Source organism: Balearica regulorum, chromosome 8, assembly GCF_011004875.1.
Source record: "Balearica regulorum gibbericeps isolate bBalReg1 chromosome 8, bBalReg1.pri, whole genome shotgun sequence".
Taxonomy (NCBI): Eukaryota; Metazoa; Chordata; class Aves; order Gruiformes; family Gruidae; genus Balearica; species Balearica regulorum.
This window is the reverse complement of record NC_046191.1, coordinates 28,429,624-28,455,812: the sequence shown is the minus strand read 5'-3', so window position 1 is coordinate 28,455,812 and position 26,189 is coordinate 28,429,624. Positions and strand designations below refer to the sequence as shown.

Below are 26,189 nucleotides of genomic sequence, written 5' to 3'. Positions count from 1 at the left end.
AGTGGTGAGATTTGATTTGTTCAGTTTGGTTTGCATATCTCCTTTCCTGCAGGCTCTCATCCTGCCTGGAGGAGCCCTGGCGGGACCTTGACCAAGGTGTGGGCATCTCTCAGCAGTGTGTTTACAGCAGAGCGCAGGCACGCCAAGCTCCTCGTGTTACTGCGTGGGGGACGGTTTGCGCATGGACCTGCAACAGAGCTGTGACATTGCCTCCAACTTGGACCTGACAGCACTGATACGCCTGTGGTTGCTCTCCGAGGGTCCAGGCTCTGCTGTCTCATCTGGCCACCCTACATGCCCTCTTCATCATGCTCACAGGTCCACTGGGGCAGCAAAAGCAAGAAGGGAAAAGAAAGAGAAAGGGATGGAGTGGAGGTAGGTCCTGGGGGGGGATGAGGTGAGTGGGTATGGATGCTGGGACTATGCAAGGGCAGGGGGATCCCATCAGAGAGAGCTGGGATGAGCCCTGCTGTCCCTGCGCCCCACTGGTGCAATGGGACTTTTGCCCCAAATGGTCATTTTCTGGGAGGGAGGAAGGGTGAGTTTGTGTTAGTGTGGCTGAAAAGCTGCATTCTCTCCATGTTTTTTTGCTCGCCTTTCCTAGGTTGTTGGGGTTTTTAGAAAAAAAAAAAAAATAGTTGGAGTGACTTGTTTAAAAAAAATAAAAATGTTTTTCCTGGCCAAAAAATACACTGAACTAACAAATCCAAAATCTTTCAAGAGAAGACTGAAAATGCAAAAACTCCCTCCAAAATTCTTATGTATTCAAAGGTCGCTGTTTAAATGAAATCTAACATTCATGGTTTATTTGACACTGGGTGACTCTGTCTATGCTTGTTTTTCCTGGGATACCTTCAAGGTATGGGTCATTAACCAAACACTGCTTGAAGAAGCTGGCGTGCTGGCTGGGATGGCAGCACGGTTGTCAGTGTCTCGTTATGAATGAGTAACAGGGACACGTACACTTGGTGATTAATAGCAATTCCCACATTAACAACAAAAGCCATGAGCTGGAAGGAACCGCGTTTCAAAGTGTGGTGTGCCACCTTGCTAACCCGGGGAGCGCCGGGTCATTCTGGTGCCAGAGTCTGCTCAGAGCAGTTGATCAAAAACTGGCCAGCAAGGAAGGAGATTTTTAACTTTGATACCCTTTCATATATTTTTTTTTTTGGTCATTCCTAGGAGGTGTAAATTGCTTTACTCATCTCTCAGCATCTCAGGACTGGACGTATCCACCCTGATGTTGCATGGAGGTATCCAACCATACAATGGGTTTCTTTCCTCCCAGCTGAGATCTGGCAGCTCAGGGGAGGCTCTAGTTGAAGGATATCTGGACAATTCTGCAATTAGTAAATGCTACCCTCAAGCCAAAGGGCTGCTGAACGGAGCAGCCAAAGCATGTCCTGCTCTCCTCTTGATGAGGCTGAACAAGTCATGGTAGTGCCAGACACAGCTTTGTTATGGGACAGCTTTGTTATGTCTTTGCTTGTGGAAGACTGAGCTTGTCCTAATAACTGCCAGGAGTGAAACAACATCTAAAGTTAGTTTAATTCTCACCAAACCTGACCTGTTTTATTCTGTCACCATGAGAGCTGGAAAGTAAAGATGATGCAGCTCACAGTATTGTGATCATTCAGCTCAGCAGTTCCAATGATCTGCTCTGGAGCCTTGTTTCTCCCTCCAGCACCTGCTTCTTGCAAAATAAATCACTTTATTACAGTTATTTTAGTCATATGAATCTTGCTGATGATGTATGTCTAGGCTGAAACCAGGAGGGAACAATTTCAGACCAAATAAATTTGTCTTGAAGTGCACCGGCTGTTGGGACTCAAGGAAAAGTGATGCTCCAGAGCTCATGTCCTGGGGTGCAACTGAGCCTCTCGCAGGTCTACTGTGCTTTGAGAAGTTTACACAGACTTTGCCAGCTCTCCTAAACAAAGGAAAAATGTTTTCCTTCACCCCCTCCCTTCTACTTTCAAGGATTTCTTTGGCTTGATTTCTAGCAGGAAACCCCTGATGGAAATTACAAAGACACCAGTCAAATCTCTTGCAATCAAAAAACAGTAAGTAGGCTATCCCAGCAGAAAGAAAGATCTCCTGACCTTGCTGGAGATGAGAACTTGTTTCCTAGCCAGCATCCCCTGGGAAAGTCCAGGCACAGGGGATCTGTCGTACTAGGACTGCTCTGGAAAGCCACCTGCAACACTGAGTTTATGATTGTAATGCAGCTTGTCCCTCACTCGTACGGTTTGCACTTAAATGCCACTGTTGTGAAATGTTTGATTTGGAGTGTAACTGGGAGATGTGGTCCTTCTCCATGTCTTGGAAGCTGATGTCCCATAGCCCCACTGCTGCCTCCCGGGCTTCATCCCTGCTCCAGCCTCTCACCGATGGCTGGTTGTGACCCTTTGGAGGGCAGCAGCACGGTCACCACCGGCATCTTCCTGAAGAGCACACGAGCTAGGTGATGAGCACAGCCGCCCTCCTGGGTGCTGGGTTGTGGTGGGTTCCCCACTGCCCTTCCTCACCTGTCCCAGAGCTGGAAGAAGGGAATCATGTTGCAAAATGCTTTCCATCACCAGGCAGCTCCCTTAGCCCTTGTGTTCAGTTTTATTAATGAAAACCGTTAGCGGGGCAATATGTCAGCAGGCTACGATGCTCCAGGGCTTGGCTTCTCCAAGGAATTGCCTGCAAGAAGCAAGACACAGGGCTCTTGGTGTCTCTCAGACGGCACCTCCTGTAACCCTATCTCTGATGGGCCCTACAAATCCCTCTCAGATTGCTGATGGGACATAAATCTCCCCGAAACCGCGATGCTTACCAAACATTATTGCATTATTGAGACATAAATCCCGCATCGGTTCAGTGAAATATCTGTGGCTATCGAGTTAAACAACTCAAGACAGCTACTTAACTATTCCCAAACATTAGCTTATTAAAATGCAGGCAAGAAGCATGTGAGGAGCAGCACAGAGGAGATGTTTTCTGAGCAGCTGTTTGTACAAGTCATAAACAGGTCTAAGGCTTTTGGCTGTGCCTTGATTTTCCAGGAATGGAGATACAGCTGGGAAGAGCAGATATGGGAGGGTCTGCTCCGATGCAGGGTGAGGCGTTGGGGCATCAGCCTAATTGCTGCAGAAAGGATCATTTCTCTGCTGCAGCCAGATGGTGCTATGGCATTTGCAGTTTCCATTTCTTAGGAAAGAGAGGGAAGTTTCCTAGGAGGGGAATAGAGATACAGATGCACAGGGATGGCTTATGAGAACTGGGCAGCTCCAAAAACCCACAGTGAGGTACAAAATTAAATATCATGTACCATCACGGCTAAGAAATAATGGAGCTTTTTGACATCTTAGGTAAGAAAACAAAAAAGCACCTTTCTGTGCCATATTTTAGCATCCCAGGCTGCAAATGAATCCCCATCTTGAGCATGGTCCATAACAGCAGTGGCCAGGCTGGAAATCAGGAATCCACCCACGTAGCTGCAGCAGGCATCTCCATAACGGAGAGGATTTACAGCATCTTGTTCCCATTACCCTCTCCTCCAGCAGCTGCAGCAAGGGTGCCTTTCTCCCTCATCTTGGGAGTCTCCCTCGCTTCTCACACTTTTTGCTTTTTCTTGCAGTGGAGAATTTTCTTTCCCCCCCCCCCCGAAGCGCAGGTGCGGCCATTATTCTGCACCAGCCTTTTGACCCACCATCACCCGTGACGGTGTGCCGGGGGCCGGTGGTGCCTGGCAGGCTGCAGCGGGGGCTCTCGGGAGCCGGTCCTTCGGCAGGCGCTGGAAACTGAGCCAGGACCGCGGAGCCTCTTTGTGCAACCGACTGGAGAGATCTCCCCACAGGAAAATGAATCAAACGTATCGCCAAGTAGGACAACCCAATTACGTTGCATTCGCTTGAGGTCAAGGGCTGAGGAGGGGAAGATTTAAAACCCCTTCTCTCCAGGACGTGAAGCCCTGTGATTTGGCCGCTCCAGTGACTGTTACAGTCCATGACAGCGTGAAATGTCAGCACGGTTGCTGTGCGAGGCCCGTTTGCACCGGTGACGTGGGAGCATTGCACGGGCGGGTGCCTGAGTCAGCACCCAGCGCTGGGACCGTGCCCAGCGTTTATGTAAACTCTGAACTGCGTATGGCCGCCGAGCTGAGCTATAAATCTCCCGAGAAGTAGCTCACGCAAGGATGCCGGTCTTTCCAGGGTAAGCCGGAGCTGGAAGTAGAGGGAGAATGAACTTGCCTGCCAATCGGCACTGCAGGGACCTGGATGGAGCAACCTCCTGGGGGATGCGCAAGGAGATGCTGTCTTTGGAGAGTCTCCAGGGCTGTGTTCAGGACCAGACCAAACGCTCCCTCAGGATGACTCGGGGTAGAAAGCAGCATCCTATTAGGAGTCAGACTATCCCATCCCCAAAAGGCCACGATTTCTAAGTGAGCGCTCACACATGCAAGCTATCAAAATGGACGAATACTTCTCTTTCATCTCCAGCGATGCTATGGTTCTCTCAAACATTTGCAAAATTGTTGGAGGAGCTCAGGAGGTCAACCCATCAGTTAATCCCATGCAGCAGCAAGTCCAAAATATGCAGGACCAGGTAATGGAAACATTTTGTGAGCACTGTTGGTGCCTGCAGCCACTATAAATGCTTGAAAGTGAAAAAGGACTTTTTTCTAAGGAAAAAAATGAACACAAGGACTGCTGATAATTTATTCATGGGTTCCCATCCATTGCCCCACATCCTCCTTTAAAGGGTCTCTAAAAATTGTAATATAAAAGCAAAACATCTTGCAAGTGCCCCAAGAGCTTTAGGAGACTGTTTTCAAAAGGAAGTTTCTCTTGGGATATAAAGTCCCTTTGAGACAATGTGCTCAAAAAATCAATTGCTTTTGAAAGTGGAAGTTTAGCATCTGTGAAAGGCTTTCAAATAGCAGTCAGAAAACCACTCCACAATCACAAAAATATGTGTGAAAAGGAGATTCATGTCATACTGCCGCTTGCTTAGACCAGACCTACAGTCCCAGTCTACGAGGCTGGACCATGTCATTAATGCCCAACCTGTTTGCACCCTATAGGCAAGCAGCTCCTGCGCTTCATCTAATAAAACCACCGGATAGTGCTGCCAGCAGGGTGGCCCGTGCCCAAAATCTGAGCATCACACATAGGTATGAGCCCCTCCGTGGTGTCGGCAGGTGAGGTACCGCCATCCCCATCGAGGGGGAGCAAATGAGTGGGTCCAGACTTGTATTCGCAAGTGGAGGAAAAACTCAGCCTAGGCAATGTCATCAAATTAGCAAACCAAGCAGTTCCTCCTCCAAAAAAACTCTGCTGGCTTCTTCCCATCCAGCTGGGCTTTACTCTGTGGGCTTGACCCCTTTCCTCAGGGCTGGAGTTCAAGTGACCTACATCTAATTTCTCACCGCCTTCTGATAAGTGTTTTCATAACACTTTTCTCCTTCCCAGCTTTGGGGACCTGCCAGAGCTCAGCCAGAGCTGAAATCCTTCTGCTCTTTGACATCTAATTTTGTTCTCCACGGGATATTTCCTGGAGGGCTCACAGGAGTCTTGAGAGAGGCCACCCAGCCCCGTGGTGGGAGGAATCGGTGCCGACAGGGATCGCGGTGATGCTTTGTGGTCTTATAAATGGTTGGCCAGCACCAGGACTGACTCGGGCCCATGCCAGGGATCGTACGGTGCACATCCACCGGCTGATCGATGCCTGGACGTGATGTAGAGGGGCCGGAGTGGCTGCGGTGCGAGAGGGGAGGACGGTGGGTGGGGGTGAGGGAGGGTAGTGCATCTCCTGCCCAGCCGTGTCCTCTCCTCCTCTGCCAGTGGATGACCCCCTGGGATTTGATGCAGGCTCGTGGGCCAGTGCCTGTGTGTGGACCTGGGGTGCTCGAGGCCGGTCTTGCAGCCCCAGCTCTGCCTTGCCCCGGGAGGGATGGCAAAAGGCTGGATGGGGGCACTGGGAATGGCTGGAGATGCATGGGAGAGCCGGGAGGAAAAAGGTTGAACAGCAGCTCTTTGGGGAGGTTGAGGATGGAGATGAGGATGGAGATGGGGACAGAGGTGGAGCCATGACCTTGCACACCTGGGAGGGGGCAGCAGAAATGGAAACCATAGAGCCACCATCTGAAGCTTGTTGCTGTGCTGGAAACCAGTGGTCAGGAGTAACCCGTGGTGTGGGGTGGTGCCCAGCAGCGTGGGGGTGTAGGGGGAACGTGTGTGTAGGAGGCTGGCTGCCATCCTGCTCTGTGACCTTCTCTGGGCTGTGCTGCCTGTCGGCATGGGCACAGGGCTGACCTGAAATCCATGGAAGTGGTATCGGGGGCTCCATGAGAAGATGCTGGATTTCCTACAGGAGAATTGATTGCACTAATGACGAAATCCACTTGGATTTTACAGGGACTGGAATACTGCACATGGAAAGGAGGCATTTCTTCAGCCTTCTGCCCATGCTGCTCTTTGCTTGACCTGTCATTTTTCTTTCCTCTAGACGAACGCCCGCCTACATATGCCCTCCTCTCCCTGCTGTCTGGCTTCTGGGTGACGTTGTTTTTGCAGGTGTTTGCAGCTATGCTTTTGCTCTAAGCTCACAGCAGAAGGTGCATCTCCTGGTCCCCGGGGCTGGTGGCTTCCTCCCAGGTGCTTTTAGCCCAACAGCCGCCCAAGAGCTGCTAACAGTGTGAAATCTCCATGGGTCTAGGCTTATTTGACCCACTCTGGTTTGGTGTGCTATTTTCTCTCTTCCACTAGTTCTTGCAGTGTGTTTGGAGGCTTTGTGGCCGAGATGGAGCCCTCTGAGCCTCTCACGCTGCCTGAAGCTTTCAGCTCTGGAGATATGAAGCACTTTGGGTAATCCTTTGGGTTATGTAGCTCCATCAGCACAGTAGGAAGCCCACCGCCTACAGCCTTTTCATTGCCCATCGGTCTCTTTGTGGGATGGGGAAATTGTCATGTGTGCCCTGGACCCAGCAGCCACGCATTTGGAAATGCCTCTGGCCCATGCACATGGAGAGGAGCCATCTTTTGGTGCCTCTGCTCGTTAGACATCTCTGCAGGCACTCCTCTTGCGTACAAGAGTCTGAGCTGGTGCCAACAGCCCTGCACTTTGACATGGAAGTGGCCAAACTCCGTTTTTGGTGTCCTTGGCTCTCTTTGATGTGTTGCCTTGCTGCCCCAAGCTTGCACAGTCCAACCAATGCTATTCCCTAAAGTGGACCCCTCTTTCATAACAGCCATGAGAAACATCCTCCTTGTGGTGTTTCCGAAAGGAAAAATATGTCCTTGGTTGCTGTAAATAGCGCAGAGAAATGATTTCTCATGATCTTGCTAGGACCAGTGTTTGGGTTCCTGGAGCCTCATAAGCTATTTGGGCAAATGTCAGTGGAGAGCCCTTCTCACCGCTGTGTGGCTGGGCCCTTCCCATGCTGTTGATTTCACACAGGCTTTTAGGAGCCCCTGGGGAGCCAGGAGCCTGACTGTCCCAGGTGCTGTGAGAAACAACCTCTGGGAAGTCAAGCCCTGCAAAGGGAAGATGAACGTGCACATGCTAAACGAAGCTTGGAGACCCTCATTGAACTCGGGTTGCTTGATAATGAGGTGTTGAACCTGCAGGTATGAGTCTTTCATATGGATAGTAACTGACTTCTCCTGATTGTCTGTCTTATGATAGGTATCTCAGAAGATGTTCAAATGCTGGCACTGAGGTGTCTGTGGTTGGGTGTGGTGGTCCTCATTCCTACCTGGGTACGTTACAGTGCTTACAGTGTGACTGCCGCTCACTTCTGCCCCACATGACCATGGGTTTCATACACCCCGGGCTGTGTGCTGTCCACATATTGGGAAAGGTGGGGAGGGAAAACAGAGCAAACCTGTCTTTTACCCTTTCTGGCTCAGTTTCTAGTCTTGTGCAGAAGCTCTACACCTGCGGCCCAGAGAAGGTTTCCCAGGTGAGGGTCACGGATGCTGCTTCAGTCCTGTGATTAGCTCCAGTTTTATCCCCTTTCAGGTACAGCCTGAGCTGGGAGAGGCAGAGATGCAGGGAGGCTGGAGGCAGCATCCTCTTACTATTGTGGTGACTATGGCAAAAATGGCATCTTCCAGGGCACCTGTGTGGCCACCGGCAGAACAGACCGGCCCAAATTCACACCCACGGGCTCGTGCTGTGCAGCGATACAGCAGCAAATCGCAAGGGTCAGAGGTACAGCTGGCCTGGCCGAGGAAAGCACATGGATCAAGGGAGCCATCGCTCCCTCCGTGGAAGGGCATTCCCATCTGAAGGCAGCAGCAATGTGTCCCCAGAGCAGCCCAGATGCAGTCCGGTAACCAAAGAAGTCCTATGCGGTGTGTTCCTCACGTCTGAGGCTGCCAGGTGCATTGTATCCAGGCTGGCACAGAGAGAAAACTGGCCAAGGGAAAAGGGGGGTATTTCCCATATGGAAATAGGACCGTACGTAGGGAGCTCTGCTCCCAGCTCCCATGCCGCTATGAATCACCCTCTTCCCGGCCCTTGGGCAAAGTGTCGCCAGAGGCAAACCTGGCATATGGAAATTTCAGCCCTTAAGTCAAATATTATTTCAAAGCTAATGACAAACAAAATCTATTTTTGCAGTGGTCGTGTTTAAAATATTTCCCCTTAATCCTCTTGAAATAGCAGTAATTGAAAACGGTTCTTTGAGATGCCAGTGCATACTTCTTTAATTATATCCTGCACTGCCTGTTTCCAATGAAAGGGCCCTATCTGTTTGCAGTTACCGGCCTTATGAAAACCAGGCTTGGGCCCAAGTCAGCAGGAACCGAAATAAGAAACATTTCCCTTCAGAGGCATCATTTGAGCTAATTAACTTTAATCAGCCCAGAAACATCTCTTTGAGATTTCTTACCCCGCCTTGGAGCTGGTGCGCATCCAAGCAGCCCCGAGGGTGAGGGCTGGCGGGGCAGTGCCGTCCCTTTGTCCCTCTGTCCCTCCGTCCCCAGGTGACAGGCACTGTGGCAGTCCTTGCTGATGCACCCAAATATTCTCTGGGAGAGGCTGAGGCTGGCAACGCAGTCAGTGGCTCACCAGGGCTGCAAAATCATAGCCTGATGCAAGGGAAAGGGAAACCCTCTTCTGGAGCAAAAACTCAGGACTTTACAGGCAGCTTGAGCTGATGGGGAGCTGGTTTTTTTCCCTGGGGTGGGATGGAGATACTGTACAAGGATGTGCAGTTGGAAAGAGCGGTTTTACAACCTGCATTGATCATATTACAAAGAGGGAGCAATAAGCCACTGGCCAGAGCCACCATCATCTTTCGGAGGTGAGGACCCGACCTTTAGGAGAAGGAGTTTTCTGGGTGGGGAGCGGACAACGTGCAGCGGAGCAGCTGCCGTGCTGCGTCCCCGATGCACGAGCCGGAGCACTGCCAGCGTGAGTGGGTTGGTGTTTGAAGGCCCAGGCAGCGAGAGGGGAGCAGGTAAGGGGAAGTGGCTGATGGAGCAGCTTCCCAGCCCTGGGGGTGGCACGCAAGCTGGAGGACTGCTCCGAGCCAGGGCTGCGAGTTCTGCACAGGCTGCTTTTAACAGCAGACAAAGCAGCACCAGCAGTTTAATTACAAAGAGCATCGCCGTGCTTAAACGGGGGCTTACATCTTAGCTCTTTCACTCCTCTGTTTCTGTGAAGATGGTGGGATCGCGGTGATACTGTCACCCAGGGGGATATGGGGTCACCCCCCAGTTTATGGGGTGATGGGTTCAGGTGCGCAGCCAGTGTGGGAGCGGGGGGTGGGGTGGCTCATCCCGGTCCTCCCGCCTCGGCACAAGCCCAGGGACGGCAGCTCCGTGCTGATCCGTGGGCAGGTTCATTAACACCCGGAGCAGCCCCTCCACGGCCCGCAGAGGGAGCTGAGCGCCCGCGGCTGCCGCCATGCCGCCGGTCCCCGCCCGGTCGAGCCCCGGAGCGAGGGGCAGGCTGAAGAGCAAATCGGGTCTGGTTAGGTACCATCACATCTCCCCGCGTGGGTTGCGGGGGGGGTGCTGATGTACCGGCGTGGGTCCGGTTGCGGGTGTTGGAGGAGGTGGTACCTGGACCGTGGAGCTGGGTGCTCGAAGGCAGGCAGGCAGGAAGGTTGGTTTATGCTCACTGTACTTTCCACCCACCCGTGTTTGGTGCCCAGGCTGTGCGTGGGGTGGAGCTGCTGGGTTTCCCTGTAGTCTGGACCCCACAGGTCTGAGCTCACTCAGCATCATGGCTGTGGGCAGTGAGGAACCCGGGCATGCCCTGGCTCCATGGGAGCCTGGAGCTGGGGGGCAGAGACCTGGCCCATCCACAGTGAAAACAGTCTGGGGCTGTTAACCCTCCCTGCCGTAAGCATCTCTTGCTGCATCTTGGCCATTTTGGACAGGAGCTGGCCTAATTCCAAATTTCACCAAAATGCTTCTCCCCTGCTGTTTAACCCTCACCATGGTTAAGCCTAAGGGAGGCACTGACCTCATCAGCCTGAGTGTCTAGGCCCTGAGGGCACTAATGGTCTTTAATTGCCCCAAGCAGTCTCACCTGGGAAACACACTCCCCAAATCCACTGCCAGGGGCCCAGGAGCTCCATTTAAGCTCATACCCTCCCCCTTCCTGAGCATTTTCCCAAGCTTTTGTCTGCATTGAATTTTGGGTAGGGAAGGTCTAGTTCTGACACCATTCCAACTGAGTTTGGGGTTGGTTTTTTTTTTTTTCTTTCTTCTCAGGGGATAGGATACCTCCCTAAGCCATGGGAAGTAAGCTGGGATTTTGACTAAATTCAGGCTGAATGGCACTTTGAAGGCTCTTGCTAGGGTGGGCTGTGTGCTCCAGCGCTGTCCTGGCTGAGCCTGAACGTCTGCAGACCCAGCAAAGAGCCGTACTGACCTGGAAAGCAGCCAGCAGACCCTGCTGTCCCATTACATGTCCCTGGACCGACCCAGGCAGAGGCAGCGTGAGAAGAGCAACCCATGAAGGGCAACATCTGCACTGCTTTTGGAGGGTTCCAGGCTCTTTTGGAGTCTTAAAAATTCATCAGGTAAGTTCATTGATAACTTAATGCAAATGAACTCAGCCTTAGAGGCAACATCTTCCATTGGCTCCGTAAAACCCCTGCAGAGGACAGGCCCTTCACCTTGCGGGTGCAGATAATGGTGTCACGTAGCCAGCTTGCATGGTGCTGACTGCAGGGCTGGGGGCAGCAGGTTCCGTGGGAGAGCCAAGTGCTCCGAGTAAGCAGCGTGAGCAATGTCTTGTAATGTCGTGAGAGGATTTAGAAGGGGACTTTTCCTCTTTTTTTGGCCAGCTGCTGAGGAGCCAGAGATTATAAAGAGTCTGCAGCATTATAAAGGATTTGCTGGGAAGAGAGCAGCTTCAGGAGCAGGAGATGCTGCAGCAGCCCAGTGAGTCCCAGCGCAAACTGGGTCCCAGGCATAGCATTACATGTGCCCAGCAGGCAGGGTTTGGGCCAGGAGCAGCCTGCTATGAGACTGGGGGCTTTTCTGCCCCAGGTACCCAAATATCTTAGGGCTGCATCCATCAGGGCTTCTTAAGTGCCTGGCTCTGTCTCCCAGGCTGGTGATCCAGGGAAATCCAAGGGCAGGAGACATTGGCTGTGAACAGAAACGGATGGTACAGAAAAAATGGGGGAAATATTCTTTGCAATCTTGTTTGCTGGGGTATTTAAAAATAGTTACAGGAGAAGAAATGAGTGATTGCTCACTTTACTGTCTGCTCCCTGCACACTTGGAGAGATTTATTGACTGGTAGCAGAAGATCAGATCCCCCTGTTCCAGATTGTCTGTGCAACTGAGCGCTAATTTATGGTTAATGGTTGTACTGAAGTGGATAATTTTTTTTTTCTAGCATGACAGCAAGAATAATATGATTTAGCAATATCCCTACAGCAAAAAGACCAGAAACTGTTCTGAGGTCATTTCTGCAAGCTTTGTGTAACAGGCAAGGCAATGGCAAGAAGACAATGGGAAAGGGCACTGGCATGGAAGGAAATCAGTCCCACCGATTAGCCAAGAGAACCGCTCATCCTTCTGGGTACGGGGAAGCTCTTGGGGCAGCAAGCCATGGAGGAACAGCCTCAGCGATGATTTTCCACGTGGAGATGTTTTCCTCCAGCTTCCTACGCTGCAAGGGGCTTACGGGTGCATGGAGGAGACAGGAGTCTGGTTGCGGGGAGGCACACAGGGAGAAGTGACAGCCACCAGTCCTCTCCACCCAAAAGCTGCCAGCCCCTACTCAGTAGATGGGCAGTGGAGAAAAAGAGGGCAGAAGTATGTAGCTGTGTTGAAGTGCGGGTCCTGAAGAACAAGGGAGCTGTGTTGCACGTGTTGCTGATCCAAGCCTTTCGCTTTGCAACATGAGGAATTCGGTGCTTTCACTTCAAAGCTAACCCGATTGCTAGGGTGTCTGGGAATAGGGCTTGGGATGTATAGATGGGTTGTGGGTGCAAAGGTGAGCAGAATAAATAATACAGGCATAAAGACATCTTAGCAGTAGGGATATTGCTTTTGAATGTGCGATATGGGCAAGTTATAAAATATATAAATAAGTAAAACAGCTCACAGAGTTGCAAGGGTACGTGACGAAATACAGTGTGCAGAAAGCAACCTACAGGGCAAATAAAACGTAGGTGAGCCATTCAGGCTGCCGCAGCTCCCTCAGGCTGCCTTCCCTGGGGCAGCGGCGATTTAGCATCCTGAAAGGGCAGGGCCAGCTGGAATGCAAGTGTGGATACGAAAACCGGGACGCAAGGTGGGCTTTTGTGTGATAGATCTGGACTTTGAATGGAAAAGGCAGCGGGATTTCACCTGTTGATTCAGAGTTTCTCCTGGGTTGCCTGGCACAGAAATCAGACAAGCTGGATCATGTGTGTGATGCCATTGCCCATTTAAGCATCTGGATGCATTCTGCTTTATAAGTGTGTTAAATAATTCCAGTATATGATTGGGAACTATAAATATTCCTATAGTGACAGTAGGATAGTGCTTAGTAAAGCTTTATCCAAGCCAGGGTTAGAGCAGCCGGGATACAAGAGGCACAGGAGGGAGCTAGAGATGAACTTTAGGCTTTTCTTTAAGGCATAAGAGGGTCAAATTTTTCCAGGTTTGTTTTTCTTTTTTTCTTCACAATAGGCATAAAGGCTAGAAATCTCCATTGTAAAGAAAGCTGATATTCCTCTTTAACAGCTTAGCCCCCTGAAAGCCGGGGCTCCAGGGCTGTCTCTCCCCAGAGCTATTTTCTATGGTTTGAAGCTCTTGCCTCCCTTCTAGTACAAAATCATCTGCAAACAAAGCTTTAATTACCTGGTGAGCAGAGATTAAGACTTGTGGGTTGGCTTTTAAGGGAGCCTCCTTTCCCTGGCTCCTGCTCCAAGCAGCTCTTGGGGCTGCAGAGGATTTTCACCAGCTGGGTCAGGAGCTCTTGGAGTGGAGAACACCCCTCTAGCCTTCCCAACCTTGGCACTTGATCTCTTACCAGGCTGCAGGTGGAACTTGGACACAATCCCTCCCGCATCCCTCTGCTCTCCTTCCCACCCCGTGGATGGGCTGCTGCGAGCTGGATGCTTCTAGAAGGGTTTGCATGACTTCTCCCTTGGCATGCCTCACAAGTGACTGCATCCGCAACAAATTTGTGCACAGGGAGGAGAAATCAGTAAATAATCTCCGCCTGTAGCTTGGGTGCGTGCTGTGGAGTCGGGCTTCTGCACCCAGAGACCATCCCCTGAGCACGTCCTCAGGGCTGGAGCAGAAGAGAGAAAGGACATTGTCTGCTTCAGGTGGGTTTCTTGTAACTGGCAATTAGCAGCCCTAAAACCATAATGAGGCAATTTGACTCCCTGCTGTGAAAAGGGAGCTTGTGCTGTGCCCTGGGAGGGACAAGCATGAGGACCTGGCTGGACATTTTGCTCTACCTTGGAGGAAGCAGCCGGGCTAGCGTTGAAGATGTTCAGCTTGCCCATCTCCTCTGGCTCCTGAGCACCACCTCATCCTCCTAGCCCTTGGCAATCAGCAGTGTCGTGGGGAGGGCTTGCAAACTCTGGGTTTGCACCAGCCTGCAGCCTGGGTCTTGTGATCTCTGCTGGAAGAGATGGGACGAGAGCTGCCCACGTGGAAATGCAGCACTGGAGGTGCTGGGCTTGATTAGTCTTCCTTCTTTTGCAGCCTTCATCCCACTGAACGTCCTAAACCTCTGGCAAATTTCTCCACTGAAGCAAGGAGGGGATCCTTGCCTTTCCATGAACCACCTGAGCGAAATGCAGTGGTTGAACCCGTGGATGGCAACTTGCAACTCAACTGATTCATGCCACCAGGACGGGAAGGCATGAGGTGAGTATGTGCACGTGGCCATGGAGGTTTGCTCTGGGGGTAGTTGCTGCCTTCCTGCTCCAGGGTGGTTAAACCAGATACCTTCTGCTGGGTATCTCTCCCGAGGACAAAAGGAAAAGCATGGTTAATTAGCAGGAATTATGTGACTGTTAAATCCACAAAACCTGTTCCAGGCAGGTGCGGTCACCCGGAGCAGTTTTGTGCTGAGACTTGAGCTGCTGGTGTCCTGTTCGCTGAACAAAGGCTGTGTTTGTTCCTTCTCCAGTGGGGGTGAGCAGAAAAACAGCTCAATACTTGCAGTCCCAGCCTGGGACCTCACCAAGACTTGGGGCTCCAAGCAAGGCTTGCACACTTGCGTTGGAGGACAGCCCTTTCCCTGGGGAGGTCCCTGCCAAAATACGGTCAGGGCAGGGGTAGGAGAAGCAGCTAGGAGGAAGGGGTTTTCTTGAGCGAAGAGTAACCCTTGGGACGATTCCCACATGGGGAGCAGATCCCATGGGTTGTCTGTGCCCGTAACACCTCTGGCCCCAGGCGAGCCGCAGCAATTGCTGTAAGCATGGCAGCAGCCCTCTGTATGGCAAGAGCTGCCTGTCCCCAGCCGGAGCAGCACTTCACCTGGGTTGCAGTGAAGGCATTTGACACACGTGTCCTTGTGGGCCTCCGCTCCTGCCTGCTGGGTTATGTAAGGCTTGGAACAGAGCAGAAGCTGGGTAAACACTTGGGTGCCTCTGTGCCAGGTGATTGCCCAAGAAAAGGACAATCCTGTGTGATATCCTGAGTGCCAGGTACCTTTGAGCAGTTTAGGCGGCAACGAGGGTGGCTGTGGCTTCCCATGAGGTTTTGCCTGATGCTCTCAGCAGTTTCTGGGTGCTCTAAGGATCCTGCCTGCATCCAGACAGCACCACTAAAAAATAGCACATGGGCAGGATGAAAAATGAGTGAGGACAGAGAGAGAGGCGGGCTCTGCCTGAGGATGAATCTCAGAGAGGGCATGGAGATGGACTGGAGGTCTGCAGGACACCAAGCTCCAAGGCTGGGTGGTAGTGTGGAAGGGAAGGGTTTAGGGGAGAGGTGTCATTGAGGTAGGTGCAGTAAGATGTGTTATCCTGTTGCAACTGCTGTACCTAAAAAAGATTTCATGGGAGGCATGTTGAGTTTTTTGGTTTGTTTGTCCTTGCCTGGGAAGGTGACTGTGCTGAGCCATGAAGCTGAGGGTGAGCGGTGGCCTCAGGGCTCCCACCTCTGCTGAAAGGCTGCAGATCGGAACAGGTCCCTAGGGAACAGCAAAGCCAATTTTCAGGGCCGACAGGAGGGTTAAGGAGACCAAAGAGATGCTGTTACATTTGCTCCCCCATCGCAAGGCATTAGCCTCCCCTGGGGCGCTCCATCCATCAATCCTGAATCTAATGGGAACGGTCCTGCAGCCCTTTCCTGGAAGGATTTTACTTGCAAACAAAAATGGGAAAGAGGGGTGTGGAAAAGCAAATGAAAAATGTATCTTTAGCCACAGTCAAGAAAAACAAGAGCTGGCCTGAGAAGCGCTCCGATGCAATTAGTGCAGAGCAAATGCGAGGTGAACGCTCTTGTTTATTGCCTTACTTTATGTAGCTCCAGCTGTGGATTTATTGTCCCCCAACCAACCGTGGCTGTGCAGCGCTGCTGGCTGCTCCAGAGGGCTCTGCCCAGCCTCCCGCACAGGGTGTTTCTCATTTCACACTTCAAAGATGGTTGAACAATGTAGCTGCACATCAAAGAGCTGAGCGGAGCCGGAGGGATGCGGGAGGAGAGGAGGATCCCCGACCGCACAGGAATCGCAGGCGCCCATGGGGCGCGGGACCCCGCTGCTCCCCAGCTGGGCCAGCGGCGCCTCCGGCAAGTTCGGTTCATCTCTGGCTGCCAACGGAGCTGGGAGCCCAGCTGCCACTCTGCGGTCGTGCCGGGTGGCATGCTCTGGCAGAGATCAGAGGACGTGCCCTCCGCGAGGCCAAAGGCTGCTCCTGGCCCGCACGGTGCCCGGGCTGGCCCCAGGCTGTTGCTGCCATCGAGGCGCTGCACTGGGGCTTATTCCCCTTCTGTATGCTGAGGGATCTTCCTCTTCCCAACTGTTTCAGCTGAAATGCTCCTTGGGGAAGCATTTGGCTCTTGCTGCGGGTGTCGCGCTGTATCCAGCCTTGCAGAGCCTGGCCCAGCTGAAGCGCGTGGGCAAGCAGCTGCCCAGCCTCACAGCCAGGGTCTGTGCCAAGCATCCCTCCAGCCGCTCTCTTAGGGAGCCTTCACATGCAGCAAAGGGGTCAAAATTGGAGTATTTTTCACCCTCTGCTTTGCTGCCGCTACCAGCGGGAGGGTTGAGAGCAGCTGCATGGAGACTGGCTGTGGTGGCCAGTGACCCACCACCCGCGCCGGCCCTCGGTTAATGAATGCATGTGTCTTTTGGTGCAGCCAGGACAAACAGAGCTGCAATTGGGTCCAGGGTCACAGTACACACCATGGCAAACGGTGCCATCAGCCTCTCATGGCTCCTGTCACTGCAGGTTGTCCCCAGGAGGGTCCCCATTGTCGTGCTGTGACCCCCTCTGAGCATCGCAGGAAACCACCTCTGCCCTCAGCTCTGCTGCTGGTGCGAGGCAGCTTCGATCTGGAAGGCAGGGGGTTTTTTGGGTGAGACTGCTTCTTGCCAACTGCTCTTGTTGTCCTGGAGGTTAGGAGCACTCCTTGGCTCTCACTATCCTGTAGCATATGATAAAAAGTCAAACAGGAGCTTGCAAACGTTGGGCAGAACTACTTCTACTGCCATTAGAACTGCTGAAGCTTTTGATTTTTCACCCTAACTTTCCTCCTTTTTTTTGCCTTCCCACACCTGCAGTTCTCCTTCCCTTTCTTTTCCCTTTTTAGAGGGGGGGGGGAAGAAATGTCCAAATTTTTTTTTTCTCTCTTTTGAGGAAAATGACAGTTGGGAAATGATGAGTCAAAGGCACTGCCAGCTGCCCTCTTTGCAGGGGAATAACTGCAGTGCTGGGGTGGAAGGATGGGGCGAGGTTGGGCAGACTGGTTCTACCTGCTGTTTTCGATGATACAGGCATCGCCGTGCCATTTTGGAGAGGGCTGTGTGTGTGTGCATATGAGATGCTGCTCGTCCCACAGGCCTGAGGTGGCAGCCGCTGCTCAGTGTCCCTGGGCTCTATCTGGCAATAATTTCAGTCCAACAATTTATTTCCTAATTTAGGAGCTCTGCGCCCACAGCTCCTCCTCATGTTACAGTTCCAGGCTTGCTAAAGTCCAAACAGCGCTAATCACTCATCCAAACAACCCCTCGGTGCTTGCCCTGCCTCCCGTGCAACGCTGCATAAAAGAGCTTTGCTCTTTCGCAGGAATTCCTCCCAAACCACCACCCCTCTCCTGGTGAGAGAGAGAGAGTGAGCCCCTGGGTACAAGGGAAAGCTCTTCTACCCTGCCCAAAACTCTTACGCGCGTACCTGGGGGCTGCGCGGGAAGCAGGTGAGCAAGGATCAATAAGAAATCCCTCCCCCCCCAGGTTATTTAAGGAGCTGGGGAGGAGGTGCCCTGCTCCCGTGGGGCATTGCCGGGGGCTGCAGACCCACCTGGGCGAGCGTGCCCCAGCCCGTCTCCACCACAGCCATGTTCGCCCGCAGGCAGGACAGCATGGTGCGGCGCGTGGCGGTGGTGGGCGCGGGCGTCAGCGGGCTGGCGGCCACCAAGTGCTGCCTGGAAGAGGGGCTGGAGCCCACCTGCTTCGAGCAGAGCGAGGACGTCGGGGGGCTCTGGCGCTACACGGTGAGTGGCTTTGGCTGCCTGGTTTTGGAGCTGGCTGGGGAAAACTGTGTTCTCAGGGCTGGGAGGCTGCACCCTGCTGTACCCCGTGTGCCTGCACCCACTTGCTCTGCTCTGATGGCTGCATGTGGGAGGGTTTGGCTGGTTCAGTACAGGTCCCCAGGTCTTCTCCCTCGCCCTGGGGACAGCCTGGCCATCCCTTGGCTTGCTGAGCCAAGTCCCCTCTGAACTGCCAACCCCTCTCCTTTGGGGACGGAGGGATCCACCCGCTTCTCCCCAGCTAAGGAGCTGCAAACCCCTTGGGGCTGCACTGAAGACATGCTGCAGGTCCCCTCAAAGCCCATGGAGACAGGGATTGCTGCAAAATGCAAGTCTTCAGGCCCCGCAAAGGTCACCCCGTGGGGCTGCCAGCAGTCACCCCACCTCGGGGAGCACTCGCTGCTGCTCAGGGTGGCTCTCAGCACGCCTTTTACGTAGTGGCCACGCACCATGGAGCGAAAAAGGAGCCCAAATTAATAATTACAGGGTCAGACCCAGAGCCATCTCGTGCCATGTGCCCACCCACTGAGGGGACGGTTTGGGGTGTGATGGCAGCGGCAGGAGCAGCTCAGGGTGCCGTTAGGGACAGGAATTGAGCTTATGTGAGTTAAACCCCGGGGCAGAGGGGGAAGGCAGAAAGTTTGTTCTGGGTGATCTGAAACATTTGATTCATCTCAAAACGTGGACCACATGTTTTCTTTCTCTTCTGGGGAGAGTTCCAGCAAATTCCTCCAGAAATTTTGGCAATACTTTTTGATATGTATAGTGCAGAATTTCAGAACAGTGTATCACTATCCAGGGGAAAAAGTAAAAACCATTTCAGCTCCTTATCTGTTTGGGTTTTTTCCTTTTATTGAAAGTTGGTAATCATTTGGTCAACCCAAACATGAATTTTCCAGCGCAGAAACCTTGCTGCATTTTCCCAGCTCTGTCCCTGCATCAAAGCCATACCCGTGCTTTGTGCTGTTAAGTGCCGAGTGTCAGGGCAGATAGTAGGTGCCCCTCAGTGGGGATGGGGTGATGCATGGGGTTGGCCACTTTGGGCAGAACCAGACCAGGCCCCACTGCACGCATGGTGGTCTTGTGGATTTTGGCAGATCCTCCATGTCCTGAGCTTTTAGATGTCAGTGAGATGCTGGGCGCTGGGCAGAAGTCTCCGTGTCCCCGGCCAGACCTGCCCCACAGTTGCATAAAGCATGGGCAGCTGAGCTGCTGCACCGAAGCAAACACACCTGGCCGGGCTTCTGCCTTCGCTTGTGCAATCACCAAGACTGCACACACAAAGGAGCAATGTCCAGGAGCGCCCGCAGGATTTTGGAAGCTTTACAGGCAGACCAGGAGAAAGCTGGGCGCTGGGAGGTCCCATGTTACTTGTCTCCTGTGATATTTTGTGTGTGTCCATGTGCATGAGTGTAGCTGTGTCACACCAGACCTCCTGAGGCTTTCTGGACGTGCAGTGGAGAGGCTCTGGCATGGTCCTTCCACAGTGTTCCCTTCCCCTGAGGTTTCTGCTTTCCCTGGCAGATGCACATGTAACCGGCTCCTAAATGTCTTGGGTGATGCAAACCCTCTTCCCGGCCTGTTAGGACACTTTCGTGCTCGTAGGGGGGTATTTGCTTATTGCACTTGATGGCATTTGCAGGTTTTCTCTGGCTCCAGCCTGGAGGTGGAGGCCAGGGGGTGATGGTATCTGGAGGAGTTGGTGCAGAGGTCATGTTCCCCTGAATGGGACATTTCCACTTCCCTCTCCCTCCAGGACCAGGCAGAGGAAGGCAGAGCCAGCATCTACCGCACTGTCTTCACCAACTCCTGCAAAGAGATGATGTGTTACTCTGACTTCCCCTTCCCCGATGACCACCCCAACTACATGCACAATGCCAGGCTCCAGCACTACATCTGCAAGTACGCCGAGCACTTCGACCTCCTCCGGCATGTGCAGTTCAAGGTAAAAAGCCTGGAGTGAAGAGTGAGGAGCAAGAGGACCTGGGAAGGAGGGACATCTTCTCGATGCCTGAGTTTTCCTGTTGCAGGGAAAATCCTAGGAGAAAACATTCCATGGAAAAAAAAAATAATCCTTGTTTTGTTAAAGCAGGTCCCATCAGCTCCCTTCTCTATGCATTCCCCAAAGCTGCCAGCAGAGAATCACAGGGATGAACATCATCTGGGCTCCTCGGGACCTCTGAATCCCATCGACTCCCTAAACCCCTGGTCCGCTCTGCGGACGCCCACCAATCTCTTTCTTTGTTTCCTTTAAGACCCTGGTCACCAAAGTTAAAAAACGCCCTGACTTTTCTGTGACGGGGCAGTGGGAGGTGGTGACCCAGAGAGATGGGAAGGAAGAGACGGCGGTTTTTGATGCTGTCATGGTTTGCTCTGGGCATCACGTCTACCCAAACCTCCCCCTCGCCGACTTCCCAGGTAAGCTGCGCGTGTGGAATTCATCGGCTGGGACACAGCTGGGCAGATACCTTCCATCACAATGTTCTTCCCTGAAAAAATGCTTTTTCAGCGTTAAAAGGAGAGTAATATTTTGGGGGATAGGGGTCTGTTCAGGAAATCAAAACCTGATGGTTTGGTTTTAGTTGGGTTTTTTGATTTTGGGGGGGGTTTTTTGGTTTGTTTATTTTCTAAGAAAAAAGACTCAGTATCCGAACTATATCAAGGCAGGGACAATGCTAATATTTCCCAGAAAAAAATATTTCAGACTGTTTCCTTTAACAGAAGATTTTTTGTTTTATAAAAGTATTTTGTAAAACACTTTTTGGTGTTTTCCCATGATTTCTAGTACAAATGTCCCGTGCGTTACCCGACAGCCTTTGCCTCTCTGTCTACCCAACAGCCTCTCCTTTTCATTCCTGGAGTGAATTGGGACCCTTTCTGTTCTCCTCCCCAGGAATACAGAAGTTCAAAGGCTGCTACTTTCACAGCCGAGAGTACAAGGAGCCGGAGAAGTTCAGAGGGAAGAAGGTGCTGGTGATAGGCTTGGGCAACTCCGGCTGTGACATTGCCGTGGAGCTCAGCACCGTGGCGTCGCAGGTATGGGGACCTACACCAGAGCCACTGGGGAAGGGGGGGGGTCATCCCCATCTGCCTGAGCACGAGCCGCTGCCTACTGGAGACAGCCCTGGGGACTCGCAACCGTTACATGGGTGGTTTACCTGTACCTGGCCGTCCCTGCCCCCAGGTCTACCTGAGCTCCCGAAGTGGGTCCTGGGTGATGAGCCGTGTCTGGGACAACGGCTACCCCTGGGACATGCTGGTCATCACTCGTTTCCGTACCTGGCTGAGGAACATGCTCCCCAGGGTGCTCAGCGACTGGCTGTATGTGAGAGGCATGAACCGGTTCTTCAAGCATGAGAACTTTGGCCTCATGCCACTGAACAGGTACGCACAGGGCCATCCATCCCCAAACCCCCTGGGGTGCTGGTTCTGGATGGGGCTGGCCCATGCCTATCCCGGGCTGGCAGCAGAAGCCACTCTGTGACAGTCCCACCACCTTTGCCCTTGCAGAACTTCCCGCAAGGAGCCGGTGTTCAACGATGACCTCCCGAGCCGCATCGCCTGTGGCGTGGTGGTGGTGAAGCCGAACGTGAAGGAGTTCAGAGAAACGTCCGTCTTGTTCCAAGATGGGACTGTGCAGGATGATGTCGATGCAGTAGTCTTTGCCACTGGTTACAGTTACGCCTACCCTTTCATGGAGGATGATTCCATCATCAAAAGCAGGGACAATCAGGTCACCCTCTACAAAGGCATCCTCCCTCCTCAGCTTGAGAAGCCGACCATGGCAGTCATTGGGCTGGTCCAGTCCCTCGGACCCATCATCCCAACAGCGGACCTCCAGTGCCGCTGGGCAGTCAAGGTGTTTCAAGGTAGGTGGATGGACACATGCTGGGTGAAGGTCTAGTTTCTGTTAATGGGAGGTTCAGCCCAGCAGCAGTGGGCAGGCTCAAACTGAAAATCAGGGCAGCACCCGAGTGCTGAGGAACACAGTGGGGTTTGGCCAGAAATACCCATAACGGGTTCTCCATGTGATGGGGTGCTTTTCGCTGTGGGAGCAGGTCACTCTTCAGCCCACTGCAGATTTCAATGAAGTCCCTGTGGTGGGGCTGAAGAGCATCTTGGGCATCACTGCACACCTTTAAGGACAGGGGAGCCAGTGTTGTCGCATCCTCTACACCCAAGCGCAGTTCTTGACCCCAAAGGGGAGAGAGGCACCCAGGGGCGGCTCAACTGATCCCTACAAACCCCATCTGCTGCAGGACGCATCTCCTGGGCATCACTTCCCTTTGCCAATGCTCTTCCTGCTCTTTCCAGGACAGTGCACTCTCCCTCCAGTCAGTGAGATGATGGATGACATTGATGAGAAGATGGGGAAGAAGCTCAAGTGGTAAGTGCAGTCGCGGGACTCCCTGTGCTGGCAGGAGAGCCTTGCCATTGTCTCAGCCCCAAGTGGATTTGATACAGGCACTGCGGAGGTCTGAACCAGGAGAGCTTGGGCGGAAAATTCATGCTGGAATGACTTCCTGTCTGAAAATCCTCATTTGCCATCACTTAGTGTTATCAGGCTGAAAAAGCATTTCTCATTCAACACACAATCAGAGTGAGGCCCCAGCAGAAACAGAACTTTTCCAGCATTATTCTTCAAAGTGACACTTTCTTGTTTCATAAAGTCCACGGAAGTGCCTCACTTTCCCCCTCTCTGAGCATATCTGATATTATAGTGAAGCAATACTTTATAAATATGAACGTAACCAGTGAAAGCTGAACCTGGCCCAAGCACTGGTTTTTTTTGTTTGTTTGTTTTTGTTTTTAGAAACTGTTGAATTGTAGGAAGTTTCAAAATGCAATGTTTTCTTGTGAGCCAGATTGCTCTGCTTACAGCAGCAGGGACACACATCCCCTGGAGCTGTGGCCCCCTCCCAGTCAGCTCTGCTTCCCGGGTTTGGTGGGGGACAGCAGAGCATAGACTCTGCCTTCGCTGTGCTTAAAGAAAAAAAAGTTCTAAAAAAGCGGGGGGGAACCTAAAGCAGTCCCTCTTCTCCTCTCCTCTCTCCCCCGAAGGTACGGGAACAGCACCACGCTGCAGACAGATTATATCACCTACATGGACGAGCTGGCCTCGGCCATCGGTGTGAAGCCCAACGTGCTGAAGCTCCTGCTGACAGACCCGCGGCTGGCCCTGGAGGTCATCTTCGGCCCCTGCAGCCCCTACCAATTTCGGCTGACGGGCCCGGGGAAGTGGAGCGGGGCCAGAAAGGCCATCCTCACCCAGTGGGACCGAACGCTGCAGGCCACGCGGACACGCGTCACCCCCGCCGCCCCCACCGCCTTCCCCTGCCTGGCCGTGCTGGGGGTTTTCTTCCTCCCGCTCCTCCTCTTCCTCGCCACCCTCTACTTCTAGGAGACCCCAGAGGGATGCGGTGAGGATGGGGAGGGATGCAGGAGTACCAAGCAGTGTGCGTGGGATGCTTTCTCCCACTAGGCAATGTGCGCTGCTGCCTTGCTCATTACCCCCCCAAAATAAAATTATTCATCAAGAGATCCCTAAAAAATGGCGTTGATTAATCAGCTGCAATCGCTATGCCTGGTAAATTTGGGAGGTTTCTCAGCTGGGGCTATGAAAGAGTGTAAATACCAGCCCTAGTAAGTAATGTTGGTTATTTTATCCCCCCTAAATGTGTTTTAGTAGTAGCGCATTGCTACACATCTTTAAACCTCCCTGTCTACTGTCTATTTTTCTGGTGGAAAACTGGAGTCAATATGTTTTGGGTTGAGAAAAGTTTTGGTGTAGAGCTTATGCTCTAGCTAAAACAAGCTTGCACCTATTGGCTCTTTTGAAAAATAATTTTCATAACAAGTAAAGAAAAAGATCCATGTTTTTCTCCAGTGGCAAAAGATGTCCAAATGAAAAAAAGTTCAGATCAAAATATTGAGAAGAATACTCTGGTGTATAAATAAAGGGCCCACCAGCTCTCAGAACAACATCTGAACTTTGCTGGAACATGTGAGCATCCAAAAGCCAAGATGAACCGTGTCTGGCAGCCAAAATGCCCGTCCCAGCTGGGGCTGTGTAACCCAGCACCGTGGTCGCTGCAGCCATGGTGAGAGCATCCTTCTCCAAGCCGCTTTGCTTCCCACGGGGCATCCCGGGCCCCACAGGGACAGCTTGGATGGGCACCCGTGGGGGTGGCAGGGACATGCCAACTGCCCACGCCGGGGTGGGGAGGGGCAAAGCCTCCAAGGTTCACCCTCACCTGGGCAAGTGGGGAGGAGCTGGACTGATCCTGGTGTGCTGCTGAACTCCTGCTGTGGCTGGATCCTGGGGGCTTTTCCTTTGCATCCATCTGCCAGGGGTGGAACCGGCCCATGGTGTAATTTTGGTGTTCCCAAGGAAGCGCTCTGCCCGTGGGCGGCTGCAGGCATCTCTGCTTTTCTTCTCCATACAGCAAGAACTTATAGTTTTGGAAAATGCTCCATGGTTTTATGAAAAGTATCATGTAAATGCAAAATAATATCATTACTCTGAGCTCTAGCCCTGGAAGCGAGCCTACAGGACGCCTGCCGTTCCCTTTTCAGTGCCTTTGCCTGAGTGCTCTGCTAACATGTTTCTTCCTACCAGGAGATGAAGAGGTTTGCCTGCTCTTATCTCTTTCAGTCCAAATGGCACGTACCCACGGTGGGAAGCAATCCCTTCCTATGACTGTAGTCCAACTCAAAAGACCTCAGACCCACCATCTAGCTCAAATGCAAATAAAAATAGAGTGACATCATCTGATTAGTTTTTTAAATTCTTTAGCAATTAACAAGCCATGCATAGTGTATTGCTGTGACTTTCTGGCTGACGATGGCAGCCTTGTTAACCAGAGATGGCAGTGGTGGGGGATGTCGCTGCTGTCCTTGTGGGGTGCTGGCAGGACCCACGCCAAACACGATGGGGGCCAGGACCCCTTGCCTTTTGGAAGCCAAAGTACCAGGTTATGTGAAAGAAAGGGCAGCGGGGACAAGAGGCAGCTGTCGGTGCTGGGAGCTGTGAGATGCACCGGGGAGCTGTCATGGTGTCAATGGGGCAAGTGGAGATGATGTCAGGGAATGAATGAAGAGGGTTGGTGAGGTGCTGGCAGGGCAGCCCCCTTCCCCAGATGCAGTCAATAAATGGATGTGAGCCAAGCTGTCACAAGGGCTCTCTGGGGCTGGCTTATGTCTGCAAAATGGGTTGAATGACCTCATCATTATCAGATATGGGGTCACAGCCTGTGCCTGCGCTGCTGAGAGCCTGCCAGCTGCAATCTTCCCCAAGCAGATTGCAGAGAATTACTGCTGGCCAGAGGATCACGGGGAAGCTGTACCTGGCTGCTGGTTGTGAGTTCCTCTGTTCTGCAGCTGTTGTCGTGAGTGCAAACCCGCCCTGGGGCCAAACCCCCAGACCCAACAGCAGCTCTCCACATGAGGGCACTGCAGGGTAGTCCTTTGCAGAGCAGAGATGCGTCCCATGTTTCCTTTTACACCAGCTTCCACCTTCCTCTGCTATTCAAACAATTATTTTACATGTGCAGAAGCAGTACCCACCCATGATACTTTCACCCACTACTGGTTTGCTCCAAAAAGCCAGAATTTTAGCCAGTATTTCATGATGTTGCCGTTGCTGTACGCCTTGGGGATGCCAACACCAAGGCCAGCTGCTGGGTGAAGATCAAGTGAACCTGCACTGTGTCCTGCAGACTGATCACCTAGACCATTATTTTTGCTTTGCTGGAGCAAGAGCTCCACCTAGCAAGGACCAGTCTACCAGCCCAGCCTGCCTCCCATGGCCCAGAGCTCGCTGAAATGGTGGGAGGCAACAGAATCGGTGCCAGGGAGTGCACCCCATGCCCCCAGAGTTGGGCTCTCTGTCCCTGTGTGGGTCAGTAAATGTTTGTTTTCCAGAAACCTGCTGTCAGTTCAAGGAGGACAGGCCAGGAGGGCCCAAGCTGACCCATTGCTCACAGCTATTTTAAGCTATTTTAAGGGGAGTGAGGGTGGGAAGCACAG

The 26,189-nt window shown here is 52.5% G+C and overlaps 1 protein-coding gene and 1 long non-coding RNA gene across 3 annotated transcripts; both read left to right on the top strand.

Moving 5' to 3' along the window:
• The first annotated feature begins 66 nt into the window (after positions 1-66).
• Positions 67-17,302, top strand: LOC142602688 (uncharacterized). The gene is made up of 4 exons (XR_012836451.1): positions 67-375; positions 10,719-11,029; positions 14,169-14,333; positions 17,273-17,302. It is a non-coding gene; the product is annotated as an uncharacterized LOC142602688 (long non-coding RNA).
• A 254-nt stretch (positions 17,303-17,556) lies between these two features.
• LOC104641852 (flavin containing dimethylaniline monoxygenase 3) lies at positions 17,557-24,143 on the top strand. 2 transcript variants are annotated; one of them, XM_075760301.1, is made up of 9 exons: positions 17,558-17,828; positions 17,984-18,125; positions 19,918-20,106; positions 20,417-20,579; positions 21,055-21,197; positions 21,346-21,545; positions 21,672-22,030; positions 22,476-22,548; positions 23,223-24,143. In XM_075760301.1, exons 2-9 carry the CDS (start codon positions 17,994-17,996, stop codon positions 23,560-23,562), a joined length of 1,599 nt encoding a protein of 532 aa, XP_075616416.1. In that variant the 5' UTR covers positions 17,558-17,828; positions 17,984-17,993; the 3' UTR covers positions 23,563-24,143. The 2 variants fall into 2 exon arrangements, with proteins under 2 accessions (XP_010308918.2, XP_075616416.1); XM_010310616.2 differs by having other exon boundaries at positions 17,557-18,125.
• The last annotated feature ends 2,046 nt before the right edge of the window (positions 24,144-26,189 follow it).

What these genes read in the sequence shown, in the direction of transcription:
- LOC104641852 (XM_010310616.2), top strand. Translation starts at nt 17,970, where the DNA reads ATGTTCGCCCGCAGGCAGGACAGCATGGTGCGGCGCGTGGCGGTGGTG. An exon ending in GGGGGCTCTGGCGCTACACG is followed by an intron (nt 18,126 to 19,917) that starts GTGAGTGGCTTT and finishes CTCTCCCTCCAG; the next exon opens with GACCAGGCAGAGGAAGGCAG. An exon ending in ATGGGGAAGAAGCTCAAGTG is followed by an intron (nt 22,549 to 23,222) that starts GTAAGTGCAGTC and finishes TCTCCCCCGAAG; the next exon opens with GTACGGGAACAGCACCACGC.